Source organism: Pipra filicauda, unplaced genomic scaffold (assembly GCF_003945595.2).
Source record: "Pipra filicauda isolate LSUMZ 115617 unplaced genomic scaffold, ASM394559v2 scaffold132_size2486313_pilon, whole genome shotgun sequence".
Taxonomy (NCBI): Eukaryota; Metazoa; Chordata; class Aves; order Passeriformes; family Pipridae; genus Pipra; species Pipra filicauda.
This window is the reverse complement of record NW_024103796.1, coordinates 1,912,564-1,940,415: the sequence shown is the minus strand read 5'-3', so window position 1 is coordinate 1,940,415 and position 27,852 is coordinate 1,912,564. Positions and strand designations below refer to the sequence as shown.

General features: G+C 38.9%; 1 protein-coding gene across 2 annotated transcripts; it reads left to right on the top strand.

Moving 5' to 3' along the window:
* Nucleotides 1–21: 21 nt before the first annotated feature.
* Nucleotides 22–27,852, top strand: NUDT4 (nudix hydrolase 4). 2 transcript variants are annotated; one of them, XM_027732257.2, is made up of 5 exons: nt 22–376; nt 13,952–14,062; nt 20,638–20,682; nt 23,103–23,190; nt 24,251–27,852. In XM_027732257.2, exons 1-5 carry the CDS (start codon nt 278–280, stop codon nt 24,451–24,453), a joined length of 546 nt encoding a protein of 181 aa, XP_027588058.1. In that variant the 5' UTR covers nt 22–277; the 3' UTR covers nt 24,454–27,852. The 2 variants fall into 2 exon arrangements, with proteins under 2 accessions (XP_027588058.1, XP_027588059.1); XM_027732258.2 differs by having other exon boundaries at nt 28–376; nt 23,106–23,190.

Sequence of the window (27,852 nt, the reverse complement as noted above, 5' to 3'; positions counted from 1 at the left end):
GGGGGCAGCTCGGGGTTCCGGGGGAGCCTCCATGGCGTGGCGCGGCTCCTGGGGCGGCGGTGGCAGCGCCAGCAGCAGCAGCAGCGGTGGTGGCGGCGGCGGCGGCGGCGCGGCGCTGTTGTGACAGCAGCTTGGCAGCTGGGACTGGCCTGCCTCCTGCCCCGCTTCCGAGCGGGGGGCCCGCGCCGGTGTCCCGGGGGCGCGGCGGCGGCGCTCACAGAGAGGAGCCGTGGCGGCGGCAGCGGCGGCCGGGGGCAGCCGGCGTGTCACCGCCTCTATGATGAAATTCAAGCCGAACCAGACGCGGACATACGACCGGGAGGGCTACAAGAAGCGGGCGGCGTGCCTGTGCTTCCGCAGCGAGCGGGAGGACGAGGTGAGCCCGCCGAGCCGCCGCGCACGTGGGGCGGGGGGCGCCGCGCCCGGCCCGGGCCAGGTTCCCGTTCCGCCGCCACCGGCGGGACCCCTTTGTCTGGCCGGGAGGCGCGGGCGTCTGCCGGGGGACACCCCCTGCGCACACAGTCATGCCGGGGCTCCCTCCGCGCCGAGACGGGGAAGGGGGTGACACGCCGGGGCCGTGCGCGTCCCTGCCGGCCGGAGCCGGCGGCGGGCGGTCACCGGGCGGTCCGGTCCGTGCCGTGCCGGGGGCGGGGCGGGCGCGCCTCTCGCCCACCATCTTGGGGCGGCGGGGCGCGCGCCCACGTGCGCGGCGCCGACTTTGTGCGCGGCCCCGGCGCCCCTCGGCAGGGAGGGAGAGCAGGGAGGGAGAGCAGGGAGGGAGAGCAGGGAGGGAGAGCAGGGAGGGAGAGCAGGGAGGGAGAGCAGGGAGGGAGAGCAGGGAGGGAGAGCAGGGAGGGAGAGCAGGGAGGGAGAGCAGGGAGGGAGAGGCAGCTCGCTCGCTCGCTCCCGGGACACGACACGACACGACACTGGCTGGAACTCCAGTGTTATCCTTTGTGTGCCCGCAACGCGCGGAAAACCGGTTAATGTATAATGGCGCGTGGAGGGCAGGGCTGATGTGTCACCCTGAAGGCGAACTCTGTGCCCCCCATGGGGTAGGATAATAAAAAAGTTGTGCTCGGAAAACTCTATTTTCCCACCAAGAGAGTAAAACAGGGCTTGGAAGTATTTTGTCAGGATGCTCGGGAGCCGGAGGGGTGGTGTTGCGAGTTTGGTTGTAGGAGGTAGCACTCACGCGGGGTTTTATGTTGCAGCAGAATCGAGAGGTGGCAACAAAGTTGCCCCGTGTTCCGAGCCAAGGTCAATGGCACTGCCCGTTATCTGGGTACTCGGCTGATGGTTTCATTGCAAAATTCGTTAATAGGTGGGTCTCAGGCTGGAAGCATACCATTTTTTGATTTCTGTTTTCATTTTGTTATTTAGTAGCTATGAAATAACTACAAAGGTTAGGGTTTGGGCTTTTTTCTCCCCTTTATCTATATGCTGGAAGATGTTGGTGTCCTCCCCAAGCTGCCAATACGGCAGATGTCTTGCTTAAATATCTACTAAGCAATATAATGCAGCAGGGAGAGGCCTGATCTCAAAATACAGACACTTGAGTTTAGGCAAAAAATCTGTATGGTGTTCTAGTATATGCCATTCCCTGTGTGGTATAAATACAACCTTGGGACCATGCTGATCAGCTCTTCCTAATATTATAAGGGAGAAAGGCCCTCAGCAGGAATCTTGCAAGGTTTTGCTATTGGTCTAGCTTTGCTTTGGTTTCTGATACTCCAGCATGCTTCTCCATTTATGTGACTTTAGTATTTATTTTTGGATGCTACTCCAGCTCAGACTTATTTGGAGTTCAAACACTTCAGCCACTGTAACAGCTTTCTTGCACCAACTGAAGTTGGAAATTCATTGTTGAGGTCACCTTTGTCAGTAATTTCCATTCATTCTTCATTTCCTGATGCAACTTCATGTTATTCTCTTTGAGTCTTGCATCCATATGAGATCACTGGCTGCTTCAAAATACTGTTGTGTGTAATAACATCCTCTGAGGCTAAGGATGGTGGTAGCAGCTTTGCTGGGCTGTAAGAGTGGATGCTGACACTTATTGGATTAGAGTCCATTGTGGTATTGCAGATAGAGTACCTGTATGGCTGGCGTGAGGCTGGGCTTTGGCATCATGCAAGTTGACACACTCAAGGGTGAACTAAATGGGATAACACCACGTCAGATTTAGGACATAGATTAAGTGTGTAGAAACAGTTCAAATTGCTTTCTGACAGGTTATTTCCAAGCAAGCAGTGAGAACAGCTTGAACTTGCTTAGTAGCTGTTTCCTAAGTGCCAGCTTCACTTGTATCAGTACAGAACCTATTCCTTAGAAGTTTGATGCCTGAATGCTGTTTGTGATTAACTTGAGTCACCAGCCACGTTCCCAAAATTGGCTGGATAAGGCTTGCTTCTGTGTTCTTGAACACTGTTGTCCTGGTAAGTTTCTATGTAGATCTACTTCAAACTCCATGTAAGTGTCTTCAGTGTTTCCTTTTTAAGTCTCTAGAGATCGTACCACTGACCTGCATCTCCAGGGTCTTAAAGTGCAGGGTGACTTCCAGTATGAAGGAACACAAATGTGGTACCTGGGTGACTGTGACAAGAGGGGAACAGGAGACTGCTGCAGAAGCTGTTGGGTGCTGGGGAGGAGAAGAACCACAAGGCAGAATAGATTTTTTAGTTATTTTGATTTAGAGGATTACTACCCCATAAGCAAATAGTTGCTTGACATTAGAAGAGAGAAAATAGAACAGACTGAAAGCAATTTTTAGCAATATATTTCTTTTTAAGAGTCTTAAAAGCAAGAAATCCAAATCCCAAGTTTTTGTTTTTGTTGTTGTTGTTTTTTTAAACTAGAGATACTGTCTGCAAGACTCAGTAGCTCTTGTTCTACTTTTCAGCTGATTAGTTTCTCTCTGGAGGAATGAGTATCTACAGCAATCTTCTGATTCAAATCCTAGAATTAACCTGTCTTTCTACTTCCATTCTGACTGTCAGAAAGGCCAGTCTGTATCCAGTTGTGCCTGTGCTTTAGCTTCTTTTTCTCCTTTCTCACAGTTAGCTTTCTGACATATCTGTAGACAGCAGTCATTCCTTTCTTAGCATTTTTTATGAACTTGAAGTCTTAAAACCCCTTCTCTTAAAACCAGTTTTCTCTTTTGATAATCATGGTAGGTCTTGCATCTCCTTCAGTTTGACAGGCATATTTTTTAACGTGGGAAACACTTGTGGTCGCTTTAGATGGGATCTCACTGTACTGTGTAAAAGGTTACTAATACTTCTCTAGCTATAGCAGGAAAAAATAATTTAATAGGACCCATCTTTGTCATGACAGTAAAGCTGTCATGTAGTCATCTTGTGCTCACTGGTGATATCTATGTAACTTGTTCCCACTTTTTGAACTCTCAACTTGCACCAGGAATTCACAGTATTTTGTTCTTAACTGAATGTGATCCTTCTTTTGCAACTTCAGCTTGATATCCCCTGTTGATATCATGACTTATGGGTACTGCCTCTCAATTTAGAGACCCACATTTTCAGTAATAGCCTTTTATGCTCATTGACAAAAATTGGGCAAGTTACTAAAACATTAATGTCTCTATTGTTCATCTATCAAAATCTGCTTGTTATGGCTTCTTGGTCCATTTTCTAACCATATTGCACTTCTTATGCTACCTTTGTATCTTTGCTGATGCCAGTGTTACAGCTGAGTTTTCTGGACAGTGAAGTAACATGTCAATTGAAAAATTGTGGTAGCAAAGGATGGGTTTGACCAAACCCATCTTTTACATTCCATTGTACATCTATTTATTCTGTTATTATTATACATCTATGCATCTATTTATATTTGTTTTCTGTTTTCTTACTTATTTCTTAATTTGAAACACAGGTGGGCTGTAGAATACTGCTGAGGCAAAATTCAGTCTGGTGGTTCCTGCATACAGTTTTAAATACAGCCATTGAACTCCTACTCTCTGGCTACAGTACCCTGTCCACTTAGACTTACCAACTTTGCTTCCAAACTTAAAATTCAGTTCTCTTGAGTGTTACAGGCTGGAAACTGGTCTTGCCCACAGTCCTGCAACCTGTCAAAAGCCTCTGCTTTGTCTTGAGAGCTGGTATTGTAGCCGAAAGTACGTACCTGCAATGACTGATGGTTGTGCAGATGGACCACTGTGAAAGTCCTCCCTTCCTGTTTCTTCATCTTCAAGTGCCTCCACACGTGACACTTTAATGCTGTATAGTCCAGTTTGGTTTAGATTTTGTAGCCTTCATGGTGTGATATTGTATGATTTAAAAAGAAAAATATCCTAAAGGAAGCCCAAATAGTCAAGTAATGTGGCCAATAGCTTTGGGATTTTTTGAGTGTTATAGGAGATCTTAGGCTGCTGTCATTAAAGTGTTGCCCGATTTGGTCTCAGTGCTGTTGGGCTGAAGAGAGAGCAAGATGCCTGGATATGAGCTTAAGTGCTGGCTCCTTTTGTTGTTCTTAATGGAAATAAAACAGTAATTGCAGGCATTATCTGCCCTTTGAATGAAGAAAAAAAAAAAAAAAAAAACAGAAATGAAGCAGGAGAAATCCTATGAAAAAATGAAACAAGGCTATGTGGGCATGAAGTGTGTGGTGGCTGCAGGCTTTTTGCTTTGAACAAACAAGAAGCTGTTAGATGTGTGCAAAAAGCTGATGGTATTCAGCAGGCTGGGATGGGCTGGTGGATCAGTATATGAGGAAATGCAAGTTTCTCTTGAGCAACTAGAAGTAGATGGCAGCTTTAGAATAAGCCTGCAGGAGAGCCCCTCTTGGTACTGTGAGGACCAACTGCTTCCACAGGTTGGAATTGCTTATGCATTCCGTGTTCTGCAAACAGTGGTTTTACATAAAATGCTGCTGTCTTGGGGTCTGGGCAGAGGGTAGACATGGAAATTCTTTCCTCTCAAAGCAGAGAACAAGACAAGCCTTTAAAGCAACCATAACAAATAGTAATAAACATAATTTTTCTAGTAATTTGGATAACTGAAATAATTTTTAAAGCTAATTTATTTTTTTTCCCCTATCAGCTACATCTTACTTATACAAATAAATGAGCAGCTATTTTTATCTTGAATATAAACCTTGAGTGCGTTCTAATTATTCTGGCATCTGTAACACTGCTTTATGTAATCAAGTATGGTATCAAAAGCCCTACTTTAGTGTTCAGCCAGCAGTTGCTAGTGGCATATCTAAAATAATTTGATATGCAAAGAAAAGTCTTCAAGCTTTTCAATTTTTAATTTTGCCTTTGTTGTTCAGCCTTGTGCATGAGATGAAAACAGATGGCAATGGTTTTCTTTTACTGTTGAGACAGTGAGGAAAAATTTATTGTTATACACTTATGGGAAATATAGATTTTAATTTTTCCCCCCCTGTAGCAGGGCATACACGTGCATGACAACTATTGCCTCTTAAACTTGAGTTAAAAATTATAGGCTCTTAGCATTGTAGCTCCTTTATTAAAGGATAAAGGAAAAAGTAAAGTGTTATTTTTATGTGCATTGGTCTAAATTGTCTGAAAACCAGAAAGACCTGTTGTAATGCCATCTGATCCATAAACCAGGGCCCAGAAGTATGACTTGCCTACTCTGGCAAAATGAGGTGTTCTAGGAATTATTGTAAATAAACTTGCACGGTGATGAAAGATATTTCATACCTTGCTTGGAATTTTTCATTTGGTTTCTTTATCTTTCTATGTAAGCTCTCATGCGTAAACAAACAAATAATATGTGCTTTAAAATAACATGGGGTATGACTATTTACGGCCAATATTTAAGGTCGGCGTGGTCTCCGTAGTGATACGGATTACCTGTGATTGTCTAATAGAATATGGGCATATTTTAAAATACCAGAGAGTACCTATATCAATATGCATTTCAAATGCACTGTGGTTTTTACTTGTTCTGTCTTACGTCCCTGCCCTGCTGACATATAGGAGGAGTAATTGACATAGGATAATTGCTGCCTTATATTTTCCTCAGCATTTTCTTGATATTTGGACATCATCAGCCATGTGGAATGAGCAATTTGGTCTAGTAGAAGGTGTCCCTGCCTGTGGCATGGGGCTTGGAACTACTGCATGATCTGGGATGATCTTTAAAGGTCCCTTCCAACCCAAACCACCCTTTGAATCTATGATCTGTGTGCTGTAGGGGTATACCAAGGGGTATAGCTTGGAAAATCAAGACCTACAAACAGCTTCCAAAATGGCTCTTTATGATGTGTCTACAGAGACAGTGTCTGCTTATGGTGTGTCCCCACAGGCTCGTATGGGGTTCTGCAGTGGCTAAAGCTTGTGTTAATGTTAAGAAAAGTTGAATGTTACGTTGCTATGCTAGGATTTATGTCAGGTGATCAACTTAGAATACAAGACACTTGTTTTTCCGTGGAAGTAATAAACACAGCTTTCTGCAGGCATTGCATATGCACCTTGCTTTCATGTTGGAATATTTTTAGACAAACTGCAACTCCTTGCAGCAGTGGAAGCCTGCAGGTTTTGGCACAGCTGCAGGAATTCATCTGTCCACCATGGCAGAAAGCTTTGGTCTTCATTCATGCATCTTCAGATACTGAAATCAGTCAACCATGACCTATTTTTATTGTGAAACATCAATTATTTTTTTCCCATACCTATGGTATTACTTGTCTATGCCATACGGATGTGTTTAATGGGGTGGATAGTTGCTCAAAGTGGGCTGAGGAGAGAAGGAAACATGGCTGTACTTGTCTAACATCAGGCTAAGATGTCCTGCAACACACTTTTTGTCCTGTTTAGTAGATGCTATCGCTTTGAACTAGTAATATTTGTGTTTAGATACTTGAGGAAAATATGCTTATAGCTTACTTGCACCATCCTGACTTTACTTAGAGGATTTAAACTGGTGGCTAAGTTTTTGTTTGAATTGCTGCGGTTGGCTCGGTGGTTCTCAAAACTTCCACATTACCAGTTTCTGTGAAATAGCAGAGTGGCCAGCTTCTTCAGAAATATATTAAAATCATAGCTAGAGATAGGTATGCCTATATACACGCACATATATGCATACATATGTCTAGGTAGGGTTTGTAGACTTGTTTCCTTAAATATCTTTTGTAGATATGTGAGTTCACAGACCATAGGTTGATGTGTATTTTTTTCCAGTCTTGTTTGTAGAACACTTGAAAAGCTTATTTTAATTCAGTAGCTTTCTGACTTAGTGCTTAAGCACTTCAGTGAAACTAGTCCTATAAAAGTAAATACTTTAAAACAAATTTTTGTCTTCAGAGATGTATGGTTTTTTCTAAGTATCTCAAAGACAGAAAAGGCTAAAAGATAACTTGTACTTGTCAAGAAGTAACCTTGTCATGTCTTTACATGTAGCTGAACCATTCTCAAAGACTTGGAGCTCTTGTTTCTCACAAGTGCTTGGAAGCTGATCCCTTAGTCAAACAGATTATGTTGCTGAGTAACCAGTAAAGCCCAGTTCTCCTGCTCAAGATTAGACCATGGTTTCAAGTTAAAAGAAACAGACAGCAATATGAGTTTTAGCTCTACCTCTGCTGCATTATGTGTTTTCTCCCTTGGTCTGTATTAGCAAGTAAAGTGGATTAGCAAGTAAACTGGCCCAGTGTGAGAAGTAAAACTTCTTTTATAGGCACTTGTGGGAATTTTCTTGTTTGTTTGCAGTGGTTTTTTTTCAGCCAGGAATCTCCTTTTGCCATATGTCTGGGTGCAAGATCTGCATCCTTCATCACACCATGAGACCTGTTACATCTGATTCTCCAAAGCATACTAAAGCTTAGGGGGAGATCTAATGTTACAGGTGACTTGAGTGTTTGTTGATGAGAGGAAATGTGTTCTGACTGGCATGCCATAGTACTATAGTGCTGTCTATTCCTGATATGAACACTTTAGCCAAAGAACAAAACAAAGTACTTTAAATAGCCAGAGGAAGGCACTCAAATTCTGAATCACTATAACATGTTATCCAAATATGTGAATTTAATGTGAATTAAAAATTTTAAAATAATATAATTTTAATTGTAAGTTAGAATCAAAACTTCTTCTGAAAAAGGCTGATGTTCCTCTCCTTATTGCTATATAGCCTTAAAGTCAGATCTCAAAGGAAAATTAATTTCCAGATCTAATTTTGAATATTATAAAATTATATCTGTAATTTGATCTCATTCATCTTCAGAGTGGGGGTAAAGTTGCACTGATTGATGTCCAAGCATTGTGCTGCTACTTTACTTTGAAAAGTGATCTTTAGGTAAAGTTGGGAGGATATTTCAGACTTTAATATATTGTGTAGCCAGAACCCAGTTTTCTGGGATGTGTTCACGATATTGTGCTCAAGTTAACGAGCGTTACAGAATTAATGTATTGCTAGTTAGCCATTTCTCTGCTGTTTTGCCAGTTCCTGTTCGTGTAGGCTAAATTGTCTTGTTAACCTCTGTCACAGCTGGGAACTGTTTCTCAGTCTGTCGTCTTTGAAGTACTTTGCTAGAGGCTCTTGAACTGGCTTAGGCTGATCTGAAATGGGGTAGTTGCAGTTGTGCCTTTCTGCCCCAGTTTGTGCAGTGCTGACCCTTGAATGGCTGTGTCCTGATCGGTGTTGTGTGCGCAGGCTGGAAACTAAACTAAGCTTTAATGGACAAACAGTTTTCAGCCACATCAGCTTCCTGAGTTCATTGTGCCATTGTAAGGGAGAAAGTAAAGATGTTGCAGTCTTGGTTTTTAAAATGCTGTGAAATCTGATCCTAAAGGGTTTTTGCTACTTTACAATAACTTTGTGCACATTATATCTCCAGGTTTAAAAAGGCAATGGCGTACTAGGACAAGGATACCACGTTAGCCTATAGTGAAACTGAGAAACTGTTTCAGAACTACTGAGGCAGTGATTCTTAAAATAGCAAAAAGTGTTAGATAAAGGAAATCTTTTAACTACAGTAGCACAGTAGCAGGTTGACATATGCTCTTTAATTCAAGATGTATGCTTTTGCCTAAGAATTTATACAGTGAATTCTGGAAATGTGATCCAGTGTTTGTAAGAGGTGCTTTTCCTTGCTTCTCAATAGTGTTCCTGTGTTGCAGCATTCAGAGTAGTTTCCCAGTGCTGTTTAGGAAGCTCCTAAGCTGAAAACAATTGGAGGTTGAAAGTGTTAGGGAATAATAAAATATTTACTGTTTGTATTCTTCCCTGAGCATCTGTTTATGGCCATTTTAAAACAAATCATAGGGGTTGACTGACCCTTTTGGCTGCATTTGGATTAAACCATCTTTCTGACTCTTTCAGATGCTTGTTACTTTAGCAGACCAGCCATGTAGGCTAAGTTTCCACATTGAGTGTGTTAAGTTAGATTATATTAACCTCCATCAGAATGGCTCCTATTTTTTTTCTCAGAGTAGGCTTGGATGTTTTCTCCTCTTAATGCTCCTGATGCCTGTAATGTACAGGCATCAGGAGCATCTTCAGGATTTTGACACTGTTTTGTACCTGAGAGGTACCTTTTAATGCCTTTACAATCTTTCCTATATTCTGACCAGTTAAAGGCTTCTGAAATGATTTGTGTGTAGTCAGCTTTGTAGAGCTTGGGAGCTAAATCCTTTGTCTTCCCTGCACCTGCTTTCTCCTTTCCTTCTCTGAGCAGTGTTGAGTAGTACACCTGAGCAATGTGGTGTTCTTTGCAACGGAGTCGCACATGCTCGGTGATCTTTTGGGAGCGAGGGGTTGATTCATTTCTCTTGAACATTATTCCTTTTAACTGCCAGTTGTACTATAAAAAAAGGCAGACTTGCCTGTCTCCATCAGGTAATTCAAACAGCAAGCTGGATGTAGCTAGTGAGAGTGATGTAAGGGGAAAAAATGGGTTGTGCAGTGAGAAAGAGAGGGATAGATGTAATTAGGCTGGGAGTGGAGCACTTACATCTAATGACAATTATTGTGGAATTGGAATGATACGTTTTCAAATGTAAGCTTGTTTTTCCATTTACTTCAGGTTGTGGATGACTTTGTTTTGAAGTCAAAAGAATCCAGCGGGGGGGGAGTTTGTTCTGTCTAGCAAATTTCAACTTTAACTGTGTTTTTTCATGTAAGTTGGTTTTTAATACAATTATTTTTGTAAGCTATCTTGTCCTACAGTTAAGGAAGATAGAAAGCAATGATATTTTATATAAACTTAAACCATATTCTACTTCTCTACTGCTTAATAGGAAAAAAATATAATGAGGAATAGCTTGTGGTTGTAATTTGTACTACTACGAGCTGTTGCCATTTTGGTCTTCTGGAATATATGACTGCTGTTTCACAAGTGTTTTTGACTTGAGAACACTAAACAGGCCAAAACTTTTGCATCTTTAGAAATTTTCAGTTGTTTGTCTGCAGGCTTAGCATTTATAGCGACCAAGTTCCATGCTGCCACCTGCACTGTAATTACCTTTGGGTTTTTGGTTAACCATATCATGGTTATGCGTATCAATAGGTGCTTATTACAAGTAGGTGAGCTAGCAGTTACTCCTCCTCACTGCACTCAAAGGTCATTGCTATTTCTGAACTTGAAAGCAAGGTGGAACTTGGCAATAACACTTAGTGGAAGAATTTTTCTTTTGTTTCCTCTTTGCTGAATTTTGCAGCTTTACTTCCTCACTTGGCAGCATTATGGAAAATGATATCTTTACCTTAGTCTTTGGAGTTAAATAAACTTAGCAGTATAACCAGACAAGCAGATTTGCTGTCGATGCTCTGTAAACTTTTTGAACAAGAGTTATCAAGAGTAAGCCTTTTTCAGAGACATGGGAGAGGCACTGATCCCTAGCAAGTAATACAACTCAAGACACCTTAATCCTTGTTCTGCATTTGGTGATACAGATTTATCTGCATGGGATACAGATTTATCTGCATGGGATACAGATTTATCTGCATAGGAAGAACTTTCGCTTTTTTCTTCTGACCCTAATGAGGCTATGGTGTAAAATTTGGTGTGCATAAGCCAGACAAAATGCAGGTGTGTGAGATTCTGCAGTCTTCTTTTTCAGTAGACTACTGTAATTTGTGTGACCATGAATCTCCTCATAAAAGACTGGATATCCAGGCAGCCTAGATCTCTATCTAAGTTTGATTATCTTCTATTAAGGGAAGATGAACTGCGGGATTTTTGCTGCTGATTTTGTAATTCGGGATGTCTCTTCTGGAGACTTACAGATGGAAAGACCTGAAAACTACATTCACTACATGGAATGAAAAACAACACACCGAAACCAAAAACTTGGAAGTGATTCCAAGACTGCTTGATACCGTGTCTGAAAGAATCTGTGTGGAGTGCTTTTCAGCCTTACTATGCAATCTTGCAACTGCCAGCTGTCAGCTCTCAGCATTTGCAGAATCTGATTACCACCAAGTATGTTTTTGATAGCATACCCCAGGATAGATGCTTCATGTCCTGGTGGCTTCACGTGATAGTGTTAATGGATGAAAAAAATTGTGCATCTGAAGGTCTCAGGGATATATCTTAGTGTGATCCCTTGGATTCTGTAAAAGCAGTAGGAGAATAAAGCGTAGAAGGAAATATGCTTGAGCAAATGATTCAGTTCCAGGGTTAGTGGAGATTTGGATAGTTGCTAAAATGAATTCCCAGGTTGTAATGCTTGGGAGTTCATTGTATATGTAGCTGTAGAGCCTATCTACAAGAGTTAATGTATTTTAATGTTGATTACTTGCTAGATCTATTTGTTTCTGCTTTTTAAAAGGGTAATTTAAAGCTAATAGATGTACAAACCCAGCTTGATAGTCTGTTGATCATATTAGCAGTAGTCAACTACTATATATAAACGCATAAAAGATTCCTGGCTTTATGCTACACTGCCAGAATGAGAAACCTGATTTATCCCATAGTAGCAATTAAGAATTTTATGTTTAGCCTTAACTAAAAAATGAATGCTGATTTAAAACTGTTCTGCCACGCTGGGAATGATTTAATGTGATATAATGTCCTTTTGTTAATTATTGTTGCTACCTGTCACATGACCGGAGTGAATGCTAGCTTCATCAGCAGAAAATAATGTGTAATGCTTATATCTGGACTCCCATAAGTGAATTCATAACTTGGATTTTACAACTGTTCTTTAAGTACTGCTGACATGGTGGTTCTTTGTAATGATATAGGTGCTTCACCTAGATGTTCAAAAATTTTTTCTAAAATTTTCTAAAATTTCTAAATTTTTCTAAATTACAATTAGTAGGGCTGCGTACGCTTTGGAAATCTTTCGTTAATGTGAAAGAATCCTAGGAAATCAAAACCTTTGGCTGTGAAGATCAAGTTGAGGTGCATTTGTGTCTAACCTTGTTGCTTTTGCTGACTACTCCTAGGTTTTTAGATAGTTGAGTAAAATATCTGAGTTGACTGAAAAAAAATGAACATTTAGATCAGATGCTAAGAATGCTTCTGTACTAACTCTGCTGTGTTCCTTATTTAGCGTAGGAAAAAAATGGGGAGGAAATTAGTACAGTGGAGAATCCTTCAGTGTAGGACTAATCTTGACTGCACATAAGGTAAACATTACAAGATGGTACCTATCAGATAAGGCTCTTCCAGGTGCACCTCAGTATGCACATGCATTGTTGCATTCACAAAGTATGCAGTCATCTTAATTACACTCCCCAGTTCCTGTAGGTGAACCTACAACCTGTTTCCATGAGTGCCAAAGGGACAGAGTATAAGTGGTAATCATTTCACTGTTGCTGTCATCAGGGAGTCATTTTCCTACTTAATCCAGCAGGGGATAAGTTTAAAGTCCATAAAGGTAGTTGGTGAAACCTGGGACTGTCACTTCAGTTTTCTGGCACCAGTTAAAACTTTAACCTTTAGACTGAGGTTCTTGTTGCTAGTCTTTTAATTGCTGTTAAAGATTTGAGCACTGACCCTGCCCTTATACTCTCCACAGTTGTCCTTTGACTTCAGGGTAGAGTTTATATAAGTATTCCCTAGAATATGAAGTGTTTTACTACACAAATGACTGTCTTACTAATTGGGATGTGTCTCAAATACCAGTTAAACTGTTTATTTCCATGTGGTCCTGAATCAAGGTCTTATTTTCATCAACTTCTATTGCAAAATTACTCCAAATACAAGGCATTCCAGTTTGCTGGACAGGTAGATAAAATCTTTTCAGCTCTGAATATTATGAAGGACAGGTCCTATAAGACAGGGAGGGTTAAATTAGTGCATATCAAGGATAGGACCAAGGTAGAGTCAAATTAAGTGAAATTAAAGTGTCTTGGGAAAAACTTTTTATTAAATTTAAAAATCAAATTCAATGTGTTGTGGCTTTTCCTCTTACATAAATGTTTAAAAGAAGCCAAATTGGAGAAAGGCCAATGAAGTGCTCTCCTTGTATTTTAGTTATGCAATATTGTAAGCATGGCATACTAACGTAACACTTCAGTAACATAAAAGGAAGCTTGTTTCAGACTAAAAATTAGAATTATTTTCAGAAGTCCTTTTTTTTTTATCCAAAAGATGACATTCCAGAAGAATTAGTTACACTTCTATGTGAAGTTTAACTTCATTAATATCTTAATTTTCATGCTTTACCATCTATATGATCTGAAGACTTGCTCAGTATTGGAGAGTTGTTACTAGATTTTTGTTGTATGCCTTCATTCCTGTGCGTATTGTCTTCTGTATTTTTCACATTGTGTCTAAGCATCCAATGAAAGTGTTTGTACAAAGAGATTGCAACGGCATTGTCTTGACTAAGTTGTTTTAAAAAGACTGGATGTTAATTATTTCACCTTTTTTACAACTACTGGTTGCCTATTATGTTTCATTTCTAAAGTCTGCAATCCACCTGGCTAGGTGCATAAATGCATTGCTGAAAAAGCAGATAGTAGCAATATTCCTGACTTGCGAGCTGTATTTAACAGTCACTTGCAATTATTTATAGGTGCTGTTGGTAAGCAGTAGCCGATACCCAGATCAGTGGATTGTACCAGGTGGAGGAATGGAACCGGAAGAAGAGCCAGGGGGAGCAGCCGTGAGAGAGGTGTATGAAGAGGTAACAAAAACAAAACAAAGCAAAAAATCCAGCTGCTGTTTCCCACTGCTATCTTCAGATGGGAACAAAGAAGGAAGAGGCAACTCCCTCTTTTATCCAGTATTTGACTGAGACCTATGTGGTTGTCAAATTCAAAGAGCTGTAGTTCTATGTTCTATGTTAGAACTGGGGTATAGTGTGGTGAGGTGAACTAATTAACTTAGCTTGCTTCCCACCACTCTTTCATTGCCTAGCTAAATTTCTGTCTACCTTTATGAAAACACTTAATGGAAGTGGAACTGTGACTTTATGCCAAATTACATATTCTAGTAGTGTTACATTTCTGTGTTTGTGAAGAAAATGTTTGAGTCACATCTCTTCTAGAATGGACTGAAGATGAACTAACCATCAATGTGCATCTGCATAAAAAAGAGAAATAAAGAGAGCCTTGAGGACATTCCAAGCTAAGCAGATTAGAAGCTGATCTATCTGACCAGTTGAGAATTCGTACATTTAAGATTGTTTATCTATAAAGCAAGCACCATAGTTTGCCTTTCTGTCTCTGCTCCTATCCTAGGCAAAACAGAGCTTTAAGTTGTGATGAATTCAGGCAGTTTCCCACTCCAGTACAATGCTTAAATTTCAAATTCAAAATTCTGGGGTTTCATTTGCTATTTATTTTTCCTAGGAAAACTGTCAAAAATGTTAAATGTTACTTTAAGCCAAGTAAAACTGAAAGAAAAATCAGAATGTCATACTTGTAAATAGGAGGTATAAGATTTTGCAGAAAGGGGATGCATCCTGGCAAGTGAGTGAACCACAGGATTTCTACTAGTCTTAAACAGTTTTCTCATTCCAGTTTGACTACTGCTATTCACAAAATACATTAATGTTCTTGATAATTAGTATGTGGAATGACATTTTTTTTAATTAGCTGTGCTATCTAGTGGTTTAGTTTGGTTAGCCTTAAGACTGGTTCTGTTGTGGTGTCGTGGCTTAGGAACTTGATGTAGATGTGACTTACACCAAATGCTGCCTGCTATTCAGTGTCAAAATGAGATCTCTGAACTGTGAGTCAATGATTCTCCTCCCATCTTATATAGGGAACAGACTAGTTGGCTATTCAGTGCTCTTAGCAGCCTTCATGCAGCAAGGTTAAAGCATAAATAAGCCTCACTCAATCAAAGTTGTTCTGGACAGTGTTCAGTTCTGCTGGAGGAGCCAGTTTAGACCTACACAAGACATACTCAGCTACAAGGCAGTCCATTTGAAAGGAGCAAAGAGTTAGGATTCTAGGAATGAGTCAGCAAATATTTAGGCTTCTAAGCAGTAGTAGCACCTCTGGAGAAACTCCAGGCACTTCCCACTGCCACAAGTTCAATGGGTGGGATTAAAAAGCACAGTCCTGTGCTCAGGGTTCTTGTGAACACTAGTAGTTTTAATTCCTGATCTGACCTAAGGCATAGCCCAAGATGAGCGATAGTGAAGTGCCAACTCCATGTCAAACTAGAGCTGACTGAACTATAGTCATATGTTTGAATTTTTCTCTGATGGTGAAGAATGGATGATCTTGAAGGGACTATGCTTTTTATGATAATCTGGAGTACAACACAAAGTGCCTGCCATGTTCAGCCTTGAGCTGTGCTTGCAAGCACATAAAGACTTTTCAAAGGCTAGAGGCTTTAACAAGCAAAAATCATTTGGTGACATTTGTTCTACACCTTCAGAGTTTCTGGGGTTTAATAGCTTGTGTAGCTGATCAGCCTTAAAAGCTCATGCCTTAAATTAAAATATTCTTGAACTACATATTCTTGAATCTTAAGTGCTTCCACAAGATTGGAAAGTGCCATATTTAAAGAAAAAACAGGTCTATTTAGGGTTTTGAGCCATGGAAATTCATACTGACCTTTCTAGAGGTAGATGTCCTTTCTATTTTTATACTGAGGTCAATGTCACCTGGCAAGCTGGTTACAGTACAGTGAACTGTTAAGAGTTTTGTGAATGAATAAACTGCAAAGAACACACATTGGCAGTGGTTTGAAATGTTTCTTCAGTATTGGGTCATGCACAAACTAAGCATTGGTTTCTATTAATTTATTTAAATGGATAAAATCATAGTGTTATAATGGCATTTCTGAATGGTAGGAGTGCTGATAGCCCACTGGCTTTAAATATCCCTCGCTTTGACACCAACAGTAGTGTATTTAAAATCTTTGTTTTAAAACCCAAGCAAAGATCAAATCTACAAGGACAGAAGTTGTTTCATAGTCTCCCTGTGTACGTGACTCCAGACTTTTTTTTTCCATCCTTAAGTTCTGTTCATGTTAGTGATATGGGGTTTTACCTCTACTGAATATTTAGTATGTTTCATTTAAGTTTGTCAAGTTCTTGTAACCTATGAAGTGTCAGACAGACTGTCTTAATTATTTAGATACAATAAACATTTACAAACCTGAAAGCAAAGTACCAAAATCAAGTTACAGTATAAAGCAATCTAAGGGTATTAAAGGTATTAAACCTTTTCTAAATGAGGAGTTACTCTGTTAATGAATTTGGAGCTTAGTCTCTAATTGCATAGCATGAAAGATGAAAGTAAGTTGATTGCACGTGCACTGTTAAAAGAAAAATGACACAAATGAGCGGCAAGCTGATGATGTCCAGCCTTGTCAATGGAGGAGCACCCTCTCACTCCCTTTTCTTGCTCCATCTCACAAAAAACACTCTTGCTTTGTTTGTATTTAGTGGTATATTGAAATGCCCACTAGAAAATATGCAATTTCCAGACCTGTGTGAATATAGCTTCTGAGAAGAAGAGGCTGATCCTGAAGGTTAATCTGGTGCAAAAGTGAAAATGGCAGTAATATTATCTAAGACCTCTCACAGGAAATAGAGGAATCGGCTCCAGTGAGCATCTGATATTTTAAAAACGATTGGATGCTACAGAGTAGGACTAGGTAGACACTTCAGGAATAAATTAATAAAGCACCCTTTCAGCTGAAAGATTATGGCAGATACAGTGAAATGCTTTGTTTTATAAGAATATGCAAAAAAGGGGCAGGAATAATCTTACACTGTGCTTTCAGGAGCGTAGCCATTAAAGTACTATCCGACACATCCCAGAGTTAAAAATAACTCAGATTTTTCAGATTTTAAGCAACTTTTTGCCCCGGTAGACTGTTAGCTTAAAAATTAAACTGCAGCATGACTCTTGCTCCATCTACAGGATAAAGACAAGTCTGACGCACATCTGAGACTGCAGTACCTCTAGAGCTGCCAGCAGGAATGACCTCCAGGCCAGAAAGATTATGGGATGAGGTGGATAGTTTTCCCTCTTATGGTTGGATTTAGACTAATGCTAAAATATATGCATGAAATTCAGATTTGGGGTCTTATTTCCATAGTACTCAGACTTCCTTAGGTAATTGTTCTGGGGAAGTGTAGCACTTAATTTAACATCTTGCCTGTCAGAAGTAGTGCTGAGGGGTTTTCAGACTTTTCTCCCAAAGTTCAGACTTCTTCACATGCTTATAGCAGCCTATAGGTTTCTGTTTACTTGAAGAACCATATTTTAACAGCCACGGGTACATAAAGACCAAAGGAAGAAGTATGTTTTTATGGGAGGCAAAATGCTTCAAAGTCTAGAACTTAACCAGTGCATTGGATTAGAAGCTTACTAGAGGGAAATGGGGAACTTCATTTGACATTCTGGGGATAAAGCTGAAGCGTTTCTTGGTCCTCTGGCACTTAAATTTGACAGTGATCTTTTAAGTGCTTTTGCTAACAAAAAAATTTTCTTCAAGTTCTTATTGTAATGTAGTTCCTTCAAAACGTCTCAAAACTAAGGTACTTTTAAAACTATGAAGATTATTGAGTTGAATATATTACTTTCAGAGAAAAATCATGGGATTTCTAATTACTACCTTTTTTACACTTGTGGGTGTAGAGGTTTTCAAAAGACACTGCTGTTTGCAGGAATGATGCTACATTTTGGAAGCATGTATCCTTGGCTAGAGAGTAACTAGACATCAGTGACAGTAATCACGTTTATATAGTAACATCTGGTTGCACCAGAGCTTCATTACAAGCTTTGCAGAGTTTTTACAGTTAATGTAATGGAGTTCTTCTAATCACTTCATTCTGAATTACCCAGCTAAGAGTATTTGTTTAAAGAACTGATTTCCTTGGAGGGAGAAAGAAGAAACTGTTAAATAAATTCCACTTAGAGTAACATTAATAAATTCACATTGTTACTATGGGGTGCTAATAAGTTGAAAAAACTTGTATATGAAAGCTGTTCAGTATTGATAAACTTAGCTGGTCGTGGTGGTTTTGCCACGTGTTAAATACTAGTTGTCAGACTCTCACTTAGCAACTCAGAGAAGCCCTACTCCGTCTGTTGATGATGAGATTTTGTCCTTCCACAGTCCTGTTGCCATAGACCTACCTTCAAAAATCTTTATAGTGTAAATAAGGCCTTGGCCAGGACTTCTAAAAGGGTTAAAGAATATTAAAAGTTTGAGGGGAGGTTGGGATCACAGACTGGGGAGGCAGTTATTTGGGTTTGAGGTGAGGAGTCATCTTTTTTTTTTTTTTTTTTTTCCCTCTGATGGAGCATAGTCTCCTTTAGTGCAGTTTCCTAGTACTTGGAAAAGCTTATTTTAATGTTTGAGAAACTTCAGAGTCTGTACTAGCCTTGCTGTCATGCTTTTATGCCATTTATTTAAGCATATTAAACAATCTTGTTCTCTGCTGCAACTTCAGGAGATAAATGAAGTTACAAAACTTGTGCAGCTAAAGCTGCACACTTGGACAGTTAAAGTATTTAAAAAAACCACTAATCCCACAGATTCACGTGTACTTTTGATGGAATAGGATAATGGGAAATTGCTTTTTCTAGTTGTTCACTTTGCCACAATGTAGAAATCTGAAAGATATAATAATTCTAGATAGTGCTGAATGAGAAAAGCAAAAATTGAGAACGGAAGCATAAGTTTGTAGTCTTTTAGGTTCTGCTTCCCCTTTTTAAAAGATACTCTAATGTTGAGGAAATTAGGACCGATCAGTGAAACTTTAATGTTTCCTCATCATGTTCCTTTAGGCTTATAAGTGATTTTTCATTACCTAGTGTAAAGCACAAGCAGTCTTTAGTACCTGTTGTTGCATAGCTTACTCTTTCAGACCAAAATAAGGGCCTGCCACTTTTCTAATTAATGTGCTGCCTAATCATTTATCCAGCAGGTCTAGTTATGTATTTCAGCTTCATGAGCTCTACAGGTCATCACAGCAGACAAACAGAATATTGTACATAGTTTTGCATTAATTTCTTGTCTAGCTCTTGCTCTAGATTAGCAAAATGTTTGATGAGTTGCACGGGCTGAGATCAGACTTCCTTTATCAAAACGGCTTGATAAATATCACCAGCCATCTGCTTTCTTTAAAAAGACAGTCACAGAAAACATTCACTTGTAATACTTCGATTAGACTTATTGCTAAAGCCTGTCCAGTGATTTGTCAGAGGTATTCATTAAAATGTAATTAAGATCCGTATGGTTCCTTTATATAAAGACGTAAGACATCAATAACTGTCTCTGGCTAAAGCTGGAAGCAAAGACTAAAGATTAGAAAATGTCATCTTAGTGCTAGGAAGCCCTGTTTTAAATATCAGTTATACAACAAGCCAAAACAAAATCTAAATATGGTTTTGTCTGCCAGTAGGCAACATATGCCTTTGTGTCTCAGGCATATGGACTGAGTTTTGTTTAGAATTAATGGATGATATTAATTCTAAATTCTAATGACACACATTTCCTATGTGTGTTGGAAAAGGCATTATATATTACTTTTAGAAAAGCAAACCTTAGAATCTTAGTAGAAAGTAATAACCACCTGAACTGGATTGATAAAAATCACTAAGCACAGGCTGATACATGCAGGGATTGTTTTAAAATGCTGGAGTAAAACTCTGAATTTAAAGCCTTTTGTAATATTACCAGCTAGAAAAAGAGTTCAAAAATGTAGAGAATCATGGATATAAATTTGGATTTCAAATTACATGCCAAAAGCTACACTTTTATATGAAAACCAGCACACATGAAATCATTATGCTGCAAGATCCATGCAATTACCTACAGTTTAATTTGTTATTGTATTGTGAAAACTTGTACATAAGTTTCTATGTAAAATAGCAATGGAGTTTCAAGTATTGCTTCTCTAGATCAGTTATTATACTACTTGAAATTATCTCTTGTCCTATCTACTTTCCTGGATTATTTCAGTATTGGATATCATTTATCTATTTAATAAAATACAGTACACAAAGAATGTGGTAAGTAATACAGTATTTTAGTCTGGATGGAAAACTTGAAAGATTTATGCATTCTTTGATCCACTCATTAGGACAAGCTTCTGTACTCTACTGCTCGTAAGTACTCTAAATCTAGAAACTTCAGAAGCAGTGCAGCACTATCTAGTTAAAACACTTGCTTAAATAGCCCTAATAAGGAGGAGCATGCTAATTAATGTAGGAGAATGGTACTGATATTTTAGTTTTTTAAATTAATACCACATGCTAACGCTTTTTCCTGTTTGTTTTGTAGGCTGGAGTAAAGGGAAAGCTAGGCAGACTACTTGGGATATTTGAGGTGAGCTATTTCTTTCAAGTTTTAAAAAACAATGGGTTTTTGGTTGTGTCTGTTTGTGAAAATTGATAAACTGCAACATCAGACTTAAGTTCATAAGTATTACCTTCCTATAATTTTGCAATGCGACTGGATGTGCTACATTAGACAGTTGACTGACTTTAGTTGTTACGCGATGTATGAAGATTTGAATAGGAAGATTTCAAAGTACTTATACCAATTTCACAGAATCAGAATCACAGAATATTCTGAGTTGGAAGGGACCTAAAAGGATCATCTTGTCCAGCTCGTAAGTGAATGGCCCATACAGGGATCAGCCTCATGACCATGGTGTTAGTAGCACCATGCTCTAACCAACTGAGCTCATCTCAGGGTCATTTTGGACCTTTACTGGAAAGATTAAATTAGTACTTGGACAACACCTAGATGTAAAAAAAAAAAAAAAAACTAACAAAAAAACCCACAACAAACAAACAAAAACAGAAAAAAACCCCACCACCAAAACAACAACATTGACAGATTTAGGATTTTTAAAATATCACGCCTGCCTTCTTTGGGGCGCTCTTTTGACTTTTCCTCCCTGGTTAGATTTTGCTGAAACTATTTAACCCTAATTTTCACACAGCTAAATTGATGGGTCTGTATATGAAGTATCTCATTATGGCTTTGATTCACTAAAAAGACTAAGGCTTTGGATAACAGATAAATCTAACCTTTAGCAAACTATGTAGTTCAAAACTTCTATTTCGTAGTGTAAACATCAGAATCAGAGCTATTGACAGCAAGAAGATGCATGCTAGATAGAACTCTCTTTTAGTGTTAGTGTTGCCCACTTCTGCTCAGGTTCTAGACAGAAGTAGACTGGTATTAGTAATCATCAGCTCCTAAAACATCCAGTGTTATTATGTTAAGTGGAAGTCCCTTAGTCTCAGTTAGGTACAAATCTTCACCCAGCTTTCAGAAGTAGTGTATTCCTGACAGGGATTTCCTGTCTGAAATATTACTTAGTCAACTACTTACTAGTTGATACAGTGATATAGGTGTTCCCATTGTGAGAAGTATGGAAGCCATGACAAGACTGGAGAAGCTCCTGTTTGTAGTTAGTAGCATTCGCCTTTTTTCTGATGTGTTTTGGGTTTGAGTACAGCTGGATGGTCCTATATATTAACTTGTCTGTGTTTTAACTCTCCTGGTCAGTCTACAGAAGTATTTTCCATTTCCCAGCTCAGACCAAAATAAAAACCCAGGATACCTATCATGTTCTTGCCTTAAAACGAGGGCTGCAAAGGATGGTGATTCATTGGTAATTGAGCTGTATGTTCTTCTGAAGGCATCAACCACCAGCTAGACCAGAAGAGAAAAATCTGTGTTATGTCTCTTTTTTAGGTTACTTCTAATTTAAATCAAGGCCCTACTTCAGTTTCACAACATGGCCCCACAAACAGTTTTTAGTACCACTGAGGGGGCCACACCTTGTGACCTGGGGACGGAACTAAGCAAAGATGGAAATCAATGCTGCTGCTGAATCCTTCTGTTGTAGAACTGCAGCCAGAAAGGGTACATGGTATAGATGTATCTAATCCATGTAATAGTGATACTAACAAAGAACTCTCTTAAAATTTTTATTTCCTAGTGAAGCACAACAGTCTAAAACTATATTGAGCTTGTAGTGAAACAGAGTTAAGTAGGAACAAATAGAGGCACAAGGATACAACCATCTGTAAGGGGAGCTAGGCCATAACATCTCTTGATTCTTAATATAGTTGTAATTGTAGATGTTCCTAGGTTTTTTAGGAGCTCGGCCCTTTTCCAAGTAGAAGGATGGTTTGATTAGTCAGGCAGCGCCTCAGACACTGCCACTAGCCTGCTTTGGAGCTAGCAGGGAGTTATGTCCATGCCAGCCTTGTATGGACTTGGCTGCAGCACAGCAGCCTTGCCCTGAGCAGACCACCTCTGTCTGCCTTGTGCAAAACATGTGCCTTTTAAAGAGGTGTTAGTGCTGCAGTTGTGGCACACGCGTCAAGTGAGCAAGGCCTGGTAATGAGTTTTGCATTTGTCATGAGTGCAAGCACAGCCTATTTAATTTGCCTCACTTACTGAGTGAAACTTTATAGCCAACGTTGTGTAGATGACCTGGATGACCAAGAACATACTTTGGTCACAACTTCACAATCTTCAAAATTGTTTGCGTTGTCTTTGGCTTGGTTGGGGTTTCTTAGCCTAGTAGAACAGAATAGCTGTTTCAAATAAAACTTTTGTTTTCCTATCACTTTGGGTCTCATCAGTACAGAAGTTTGTTTAGTTAAAATAAAAGCCAGGTTTGCTGGCAAGTATCCTTTACAGGTAAGTCATTTTTAATCTTATAGGTGTGGTAAATCTGTAAGTTTTGCTGAGAATTAAAACTTCTACTTCTAATATTCAAGCAGAACCAGGATCGGAAGCATAGGACATATGTTTATGTTCTTACTGTGACGGAAATACTGGAAGACTGGGAGGATTCAGTTAATATAGGTAAATTAATTCTCTGTCCTCATGCTACACTTACAAATGTATTAAGCAGACTTCTTTCCTTTTTCCAAAGCAACTTGTATAATTTGGGGGGAATACCAATTCTGTTCTAGAAACTGAAGTTATTGGATGCTGTTCTTCCGCTCTTTAGTACACATATAACTAGGGTTGCTTCCAACACATTGTGTTACTCTTACATTATATTAGAGTATTCTAAGTATTATGATGGAATAAACATCATTATTACTTCGAGACACAGTTTATAATTTTTTTAAAGGCCAAATACTATACTGGTAAATTGTTTTTTCCTTAAAAAGTAGAATGTTTTGCTGTCTGATATGCTTGATCTTAAACAAGCAGTTTATATATGTTCAAGCATAGTACCTGTAATGCTGTAAAACCAAATGAAAAATAGAATTAATCCCACTTTTAATAATACTATCCTTGACCTTGTCTGTAAGTATTTTCAGAGACCTTGAATTTTGAAGGACTTGTAAAAATAAAAAAAGATGGTCCTAGAACGATCATAGTAGGATTAAGTCTTGAAACTTTATAATATAAACATATTTGTGGTATAAGGTGTATTATTTTCTAAAACTTATGCTAACCTCAGTAACTCCATACATGGATATATGTGGAGGTTTTTGAGTATGTAACTCTGCTTTTGACATCAGACCAACTCATTCTTCTGTAACTTCATGCATGCATGTTCAGTCTAAAGACTGGTTTTCCACTAGGCATGACAACGTAGGAAGGCAGTATGAAGTAATTTAAATTATATCATCCTTTTCTCTAATGACTAGATGTGGCTTTTGGAGCATATGAACAGTCATGAGTTTCTGTCCAGCATCTTCTTCAAGAGTGTTATCTCAGAGGCTTTATTATGAATTGCATTTTAGTAAGCTTGCAAGAGTGAATCTCTTGCATTCATCAGTTCTTTCAAGGTCTTTTCACTCTCTTTTACCTGATAACCTCAGCTTCTGAAGAACTGAGAAAAAGTGAATGACTAGATAGCAACCAATGGTGCTGTTTAAATTTTGTAACTCTGTTCTTTCTCATTCAGGAAGGAAAAGAGAATGGTTTAAAGTAGAAGATGCAATCAAGGTCCTTCAGTGTCACAAGCCTGTTCATGCAGAGTATTTGGAAAAACTGAAACTGAGCTGTTCACCCACCAATGGAAACTCTGGGGTTCCCCCTCTTTCAGATAACAACTCCCTATATGTCACTTCTGCACAGACTTCTGGGTTGCCCTCTACTGTGAGATAAACATTTGGATTACCTTTTTATTCATGCCATCACATCGGGAGACATCTGTGATCACATGTAGGCATCTGTATAACTGTCCGCTCTAAGTGAAATATGTGAATGTGTCATAATGTCAAATTTATTTGAACATGTTTTTCTTTTTTAACAATGTAAAACAGTATTTCAGCAAACCAAAGCCATATAGGGATTTTTTTAAGATGCCTTAATAGGCCATTTAAAAAAAAACTTGAGTATATAAATTTCCATATCTGCTAAAATAAAATATGCATCTCAGTGGTGTTCAGCTTATTTAAGACTTGTGAGTTTTAGTCAGTAGTTAAAGCTTGAGCAAATAGTCTTTTACTAAACTCTTATTTGGTATCCACAGATGAAGTGCTAGGATCTTAAGCTGGCAGTAATTGAGTAAATGGATGTGCTGAAGGCAGAGATGCATAAGGGTGACTACAATAAAGCACTAAACCACATTCAGCCCGTCAAGAGCAAAGGATACCGACACTAAGCACTGCTTGCCTCAGTTATCCAAAAGGTTGCCTTGTCCTATGCAATCTTCATGTAATGTATAACTAGAGCAAGAAAAATAACTTTGTCTTGCAGCTACCAAAACTTGGTCAACTGATGAACTGTGAGAAGACTTGTGTGAAAAGCATTGTAGATCCCTCTTCCACCCACTTTTTTCCTTTTAATATTGATACATGTTTTGTTTGTGGTATAATTACTCTGCAGGTTCCAAAAACCTCTAATCTTCAATTAGAAGCACCTCATGTAGTGTTCCTGCAGTCTGTTACAATTTTAAAATGTTCGGAAGAAAGTAAGACTTAGCCAGGGGGCACCATTACGTTACAAAGGTGTCTATTAGCAACCATGTGTTGAGATGTCTTGCCCTGCAAGGAGCTCGTAATGCTACCTCCCAGGCTTGAGACAGGATACTTACTACACTAAGTAGGGAAATAATACTCCTTTGTCTTACTTAGAGGGTGGGTGTGCTGAAAACCCCAATTTTAAGTTAATTATTAAGTCCTTCACCTCTAGTGTTTTAACATCAATTTCTTTAGATTCTTCAACTAAAAGCTGGCCTCTTGATTAAAAAGTTAGTTGGAATAAATGAGGTACAGCTGACAACTACCCTGTTCTTAATTATTTTTTCCTCTTCTTCAGCCATAAAGATGAAAATGAAATCCACTGTTGGTCTTAATGTTTTTACCATAGGATTTCTCTCTCTCTATATGTGTGTGTGTGCATGATTTCTTCTACAAGAACACAGTCTAATTCACATAAACTTCCTACTTCTGAATTTTTTCTAGGATCTAAACCCAACTGTACCTCCTTTATATCCAGCCAAAACAGAGGTTGAGGTAGACCACTACCTCACATGTGAAGTTAATTCTGGGTAAAGCTCATTCTCTTATATAACATTTGAACCTTTGTAAATAGTCCACCTAGTAAATAGTGAGTGTAAAATGGAAAATAAATGTAATTTAAACCTTTTGTTACTCAATACACAAATGGTTAACTTCTACTTTTTTAACACAAATTGTGGAAAATGCTGCTATGAATTTTTTTGTGCTGTTACACTTTTTTAGGAAAAAAAGGTTGTTGCCACAAGTTACTCTTAGAAAACCAATCTTGTGCCATATGTAAATGCAGTGAAACTAGGGAGACAGATGATCTGATCTCTTAATGCTGCTCTCTTTGAAGAGGCATAAATACTACTGACAAGAGGCATGAGCCACAAAGCTGAAGACTTCTGAAATGGTGGGTAGGATGCTCCTTTCCATCTCTCTTAGCTCCTGGTCCAGATCACTTCCAGAACTGGAAAGAACACGCAACTGTTCAGGTGCACCTAAAGGTGGAAGTATTGCCAACAGCTTATCCATCCTTTCAGATGTGAGGAGGGGGCCAGGGAAGGAGTGTTGCTATTTCATTAGTGCACACACAGGTATGCCTGCTTTACACTGAACCTGATGCAGAATGGGACACCATTTGCTCAGCTCACTACTTTAAACTATGAAATGCACTGTTTTGCCAGGTGAAACAGGAGAAGGTGGAGTTGAGCATGATGAATGTCTAATCTTCGTTAAAATCATACCCATGGTGTAGAAGGGTACCTCTGGCTCTGAAGCTGCCTTTAAAAGAGTAAATCATTTAGCTCCCTTTTTTGATCACTTTAATGCTCACTTTTTTGTTCAGTAGTTATTTTATCACTTTAAATTGAGCAAACTTGTACAGGTTTTCTTATAACAAGATTATATTGAGTCTGTGAAAGCAAAAACAAGATCGAGTTTTGAGTTCTTATTCATAAAAAAATGCGTTGTCTCCATTTCAGATTCTTGGAATGAAACCAATCCAAGCTTGTATGAGATTTAGTGGTAATGCATGACCTTATTTTGTAACTCCTGAATTATGTATTTGATAATAATGTAAAATGTACAGTGTTGCTGTTGCTAACAAACTCAAGAGTTGATTGCCTATAAATATTTTGACTTTTTTTTTTTTGGTCACACACATTTGAGCTGTTCAGTAGTGCCATTTTTTTTTACACAGCATTTGTTGTATAAATCTCTTCAGTCTCTATGCAACCTTCAGAATGAAGCTCTACTGCTTAGTTTGACTTCTACTCCCTTTCAAAGATAAGTGTTTTGTGAATTGAAATGTAAACTGAAAACACTTCAGTTATGCTACAGGGAACAACTGAGGTAAAGGGACAGCAGTATGGCTTCAATACTAATGAAATCTGACAACAGAAAGGGTCTGTGTAAAAATGAAAATAGGAAGGCTACAGTTTTTTCTACTACCTATCAATTTAAATGTAGAAGCATTTTGTTATTACGTGAATCTCTATTTTAATGGGCCAAACCTATTTCATACAGATTTGGGATTTTTCTCATGCCGTAAATTCTGTACAATGTATCCAGATTTGGTTCTCCTGGGGAGAAAGGGAAGAGACAGGTTGTCATCTGCAACTGTCAGTGTACTTCGTACCACTGCTTTTCGTGACTGTTAGGTTTTGAGATTCTCACGAGTTAAGATTGTGGTGGTATCAAAGAAAAAAGAGCCTTAAAGTTCAAAACCACATGGAGCCAGAATTAAGTGAAATGGATGTGCTTTAAACACCACAAGAAATACTGAGCTATTGCAGAGAGGCTGTTCAAATGAAAACTCTTATTTTGGTGCTTACTGCACCCTTGACTTAGCCTAGCATTGTTCTGTTAACAATGTGCTGTGAAAAAAACCTGAGGGACGGACACTTGGGTTACGAAGTGAAAATGGAAGGGAAGGGGGGGAAATTAAGTTGTAAACATTTTGACCTGCTTGCATGGATTTTCTTTCAAGATCGATGTAAGAATTTTGACTTTTTATATTCGAGAAATACCAGAATAAAATCTAAATTAGTCCTGTGGA

Coding starts and splice junctions, on each gene's coding strand:
- NUDT4 (XM_027732257.2), top strand. CDS start 278: ATGATGAAATTCAAGCCGAACCAGACGCGGACATACGACCGGGAGGGC. Junction 377..13,951: donor GCAGCGAGCGGGAGGACGAG/GTGAGCCCGCCG, acceptor AATTATTTATAG/GTGCTGTTGGTAAGCAGTAG. Junction 20,683..23,102: donor GACTACTTGGGATATTTGAG/GTGAGCTATTTC, acceptor CTAATATTCAAG/CAGAACCAGGATCGGAAGCA.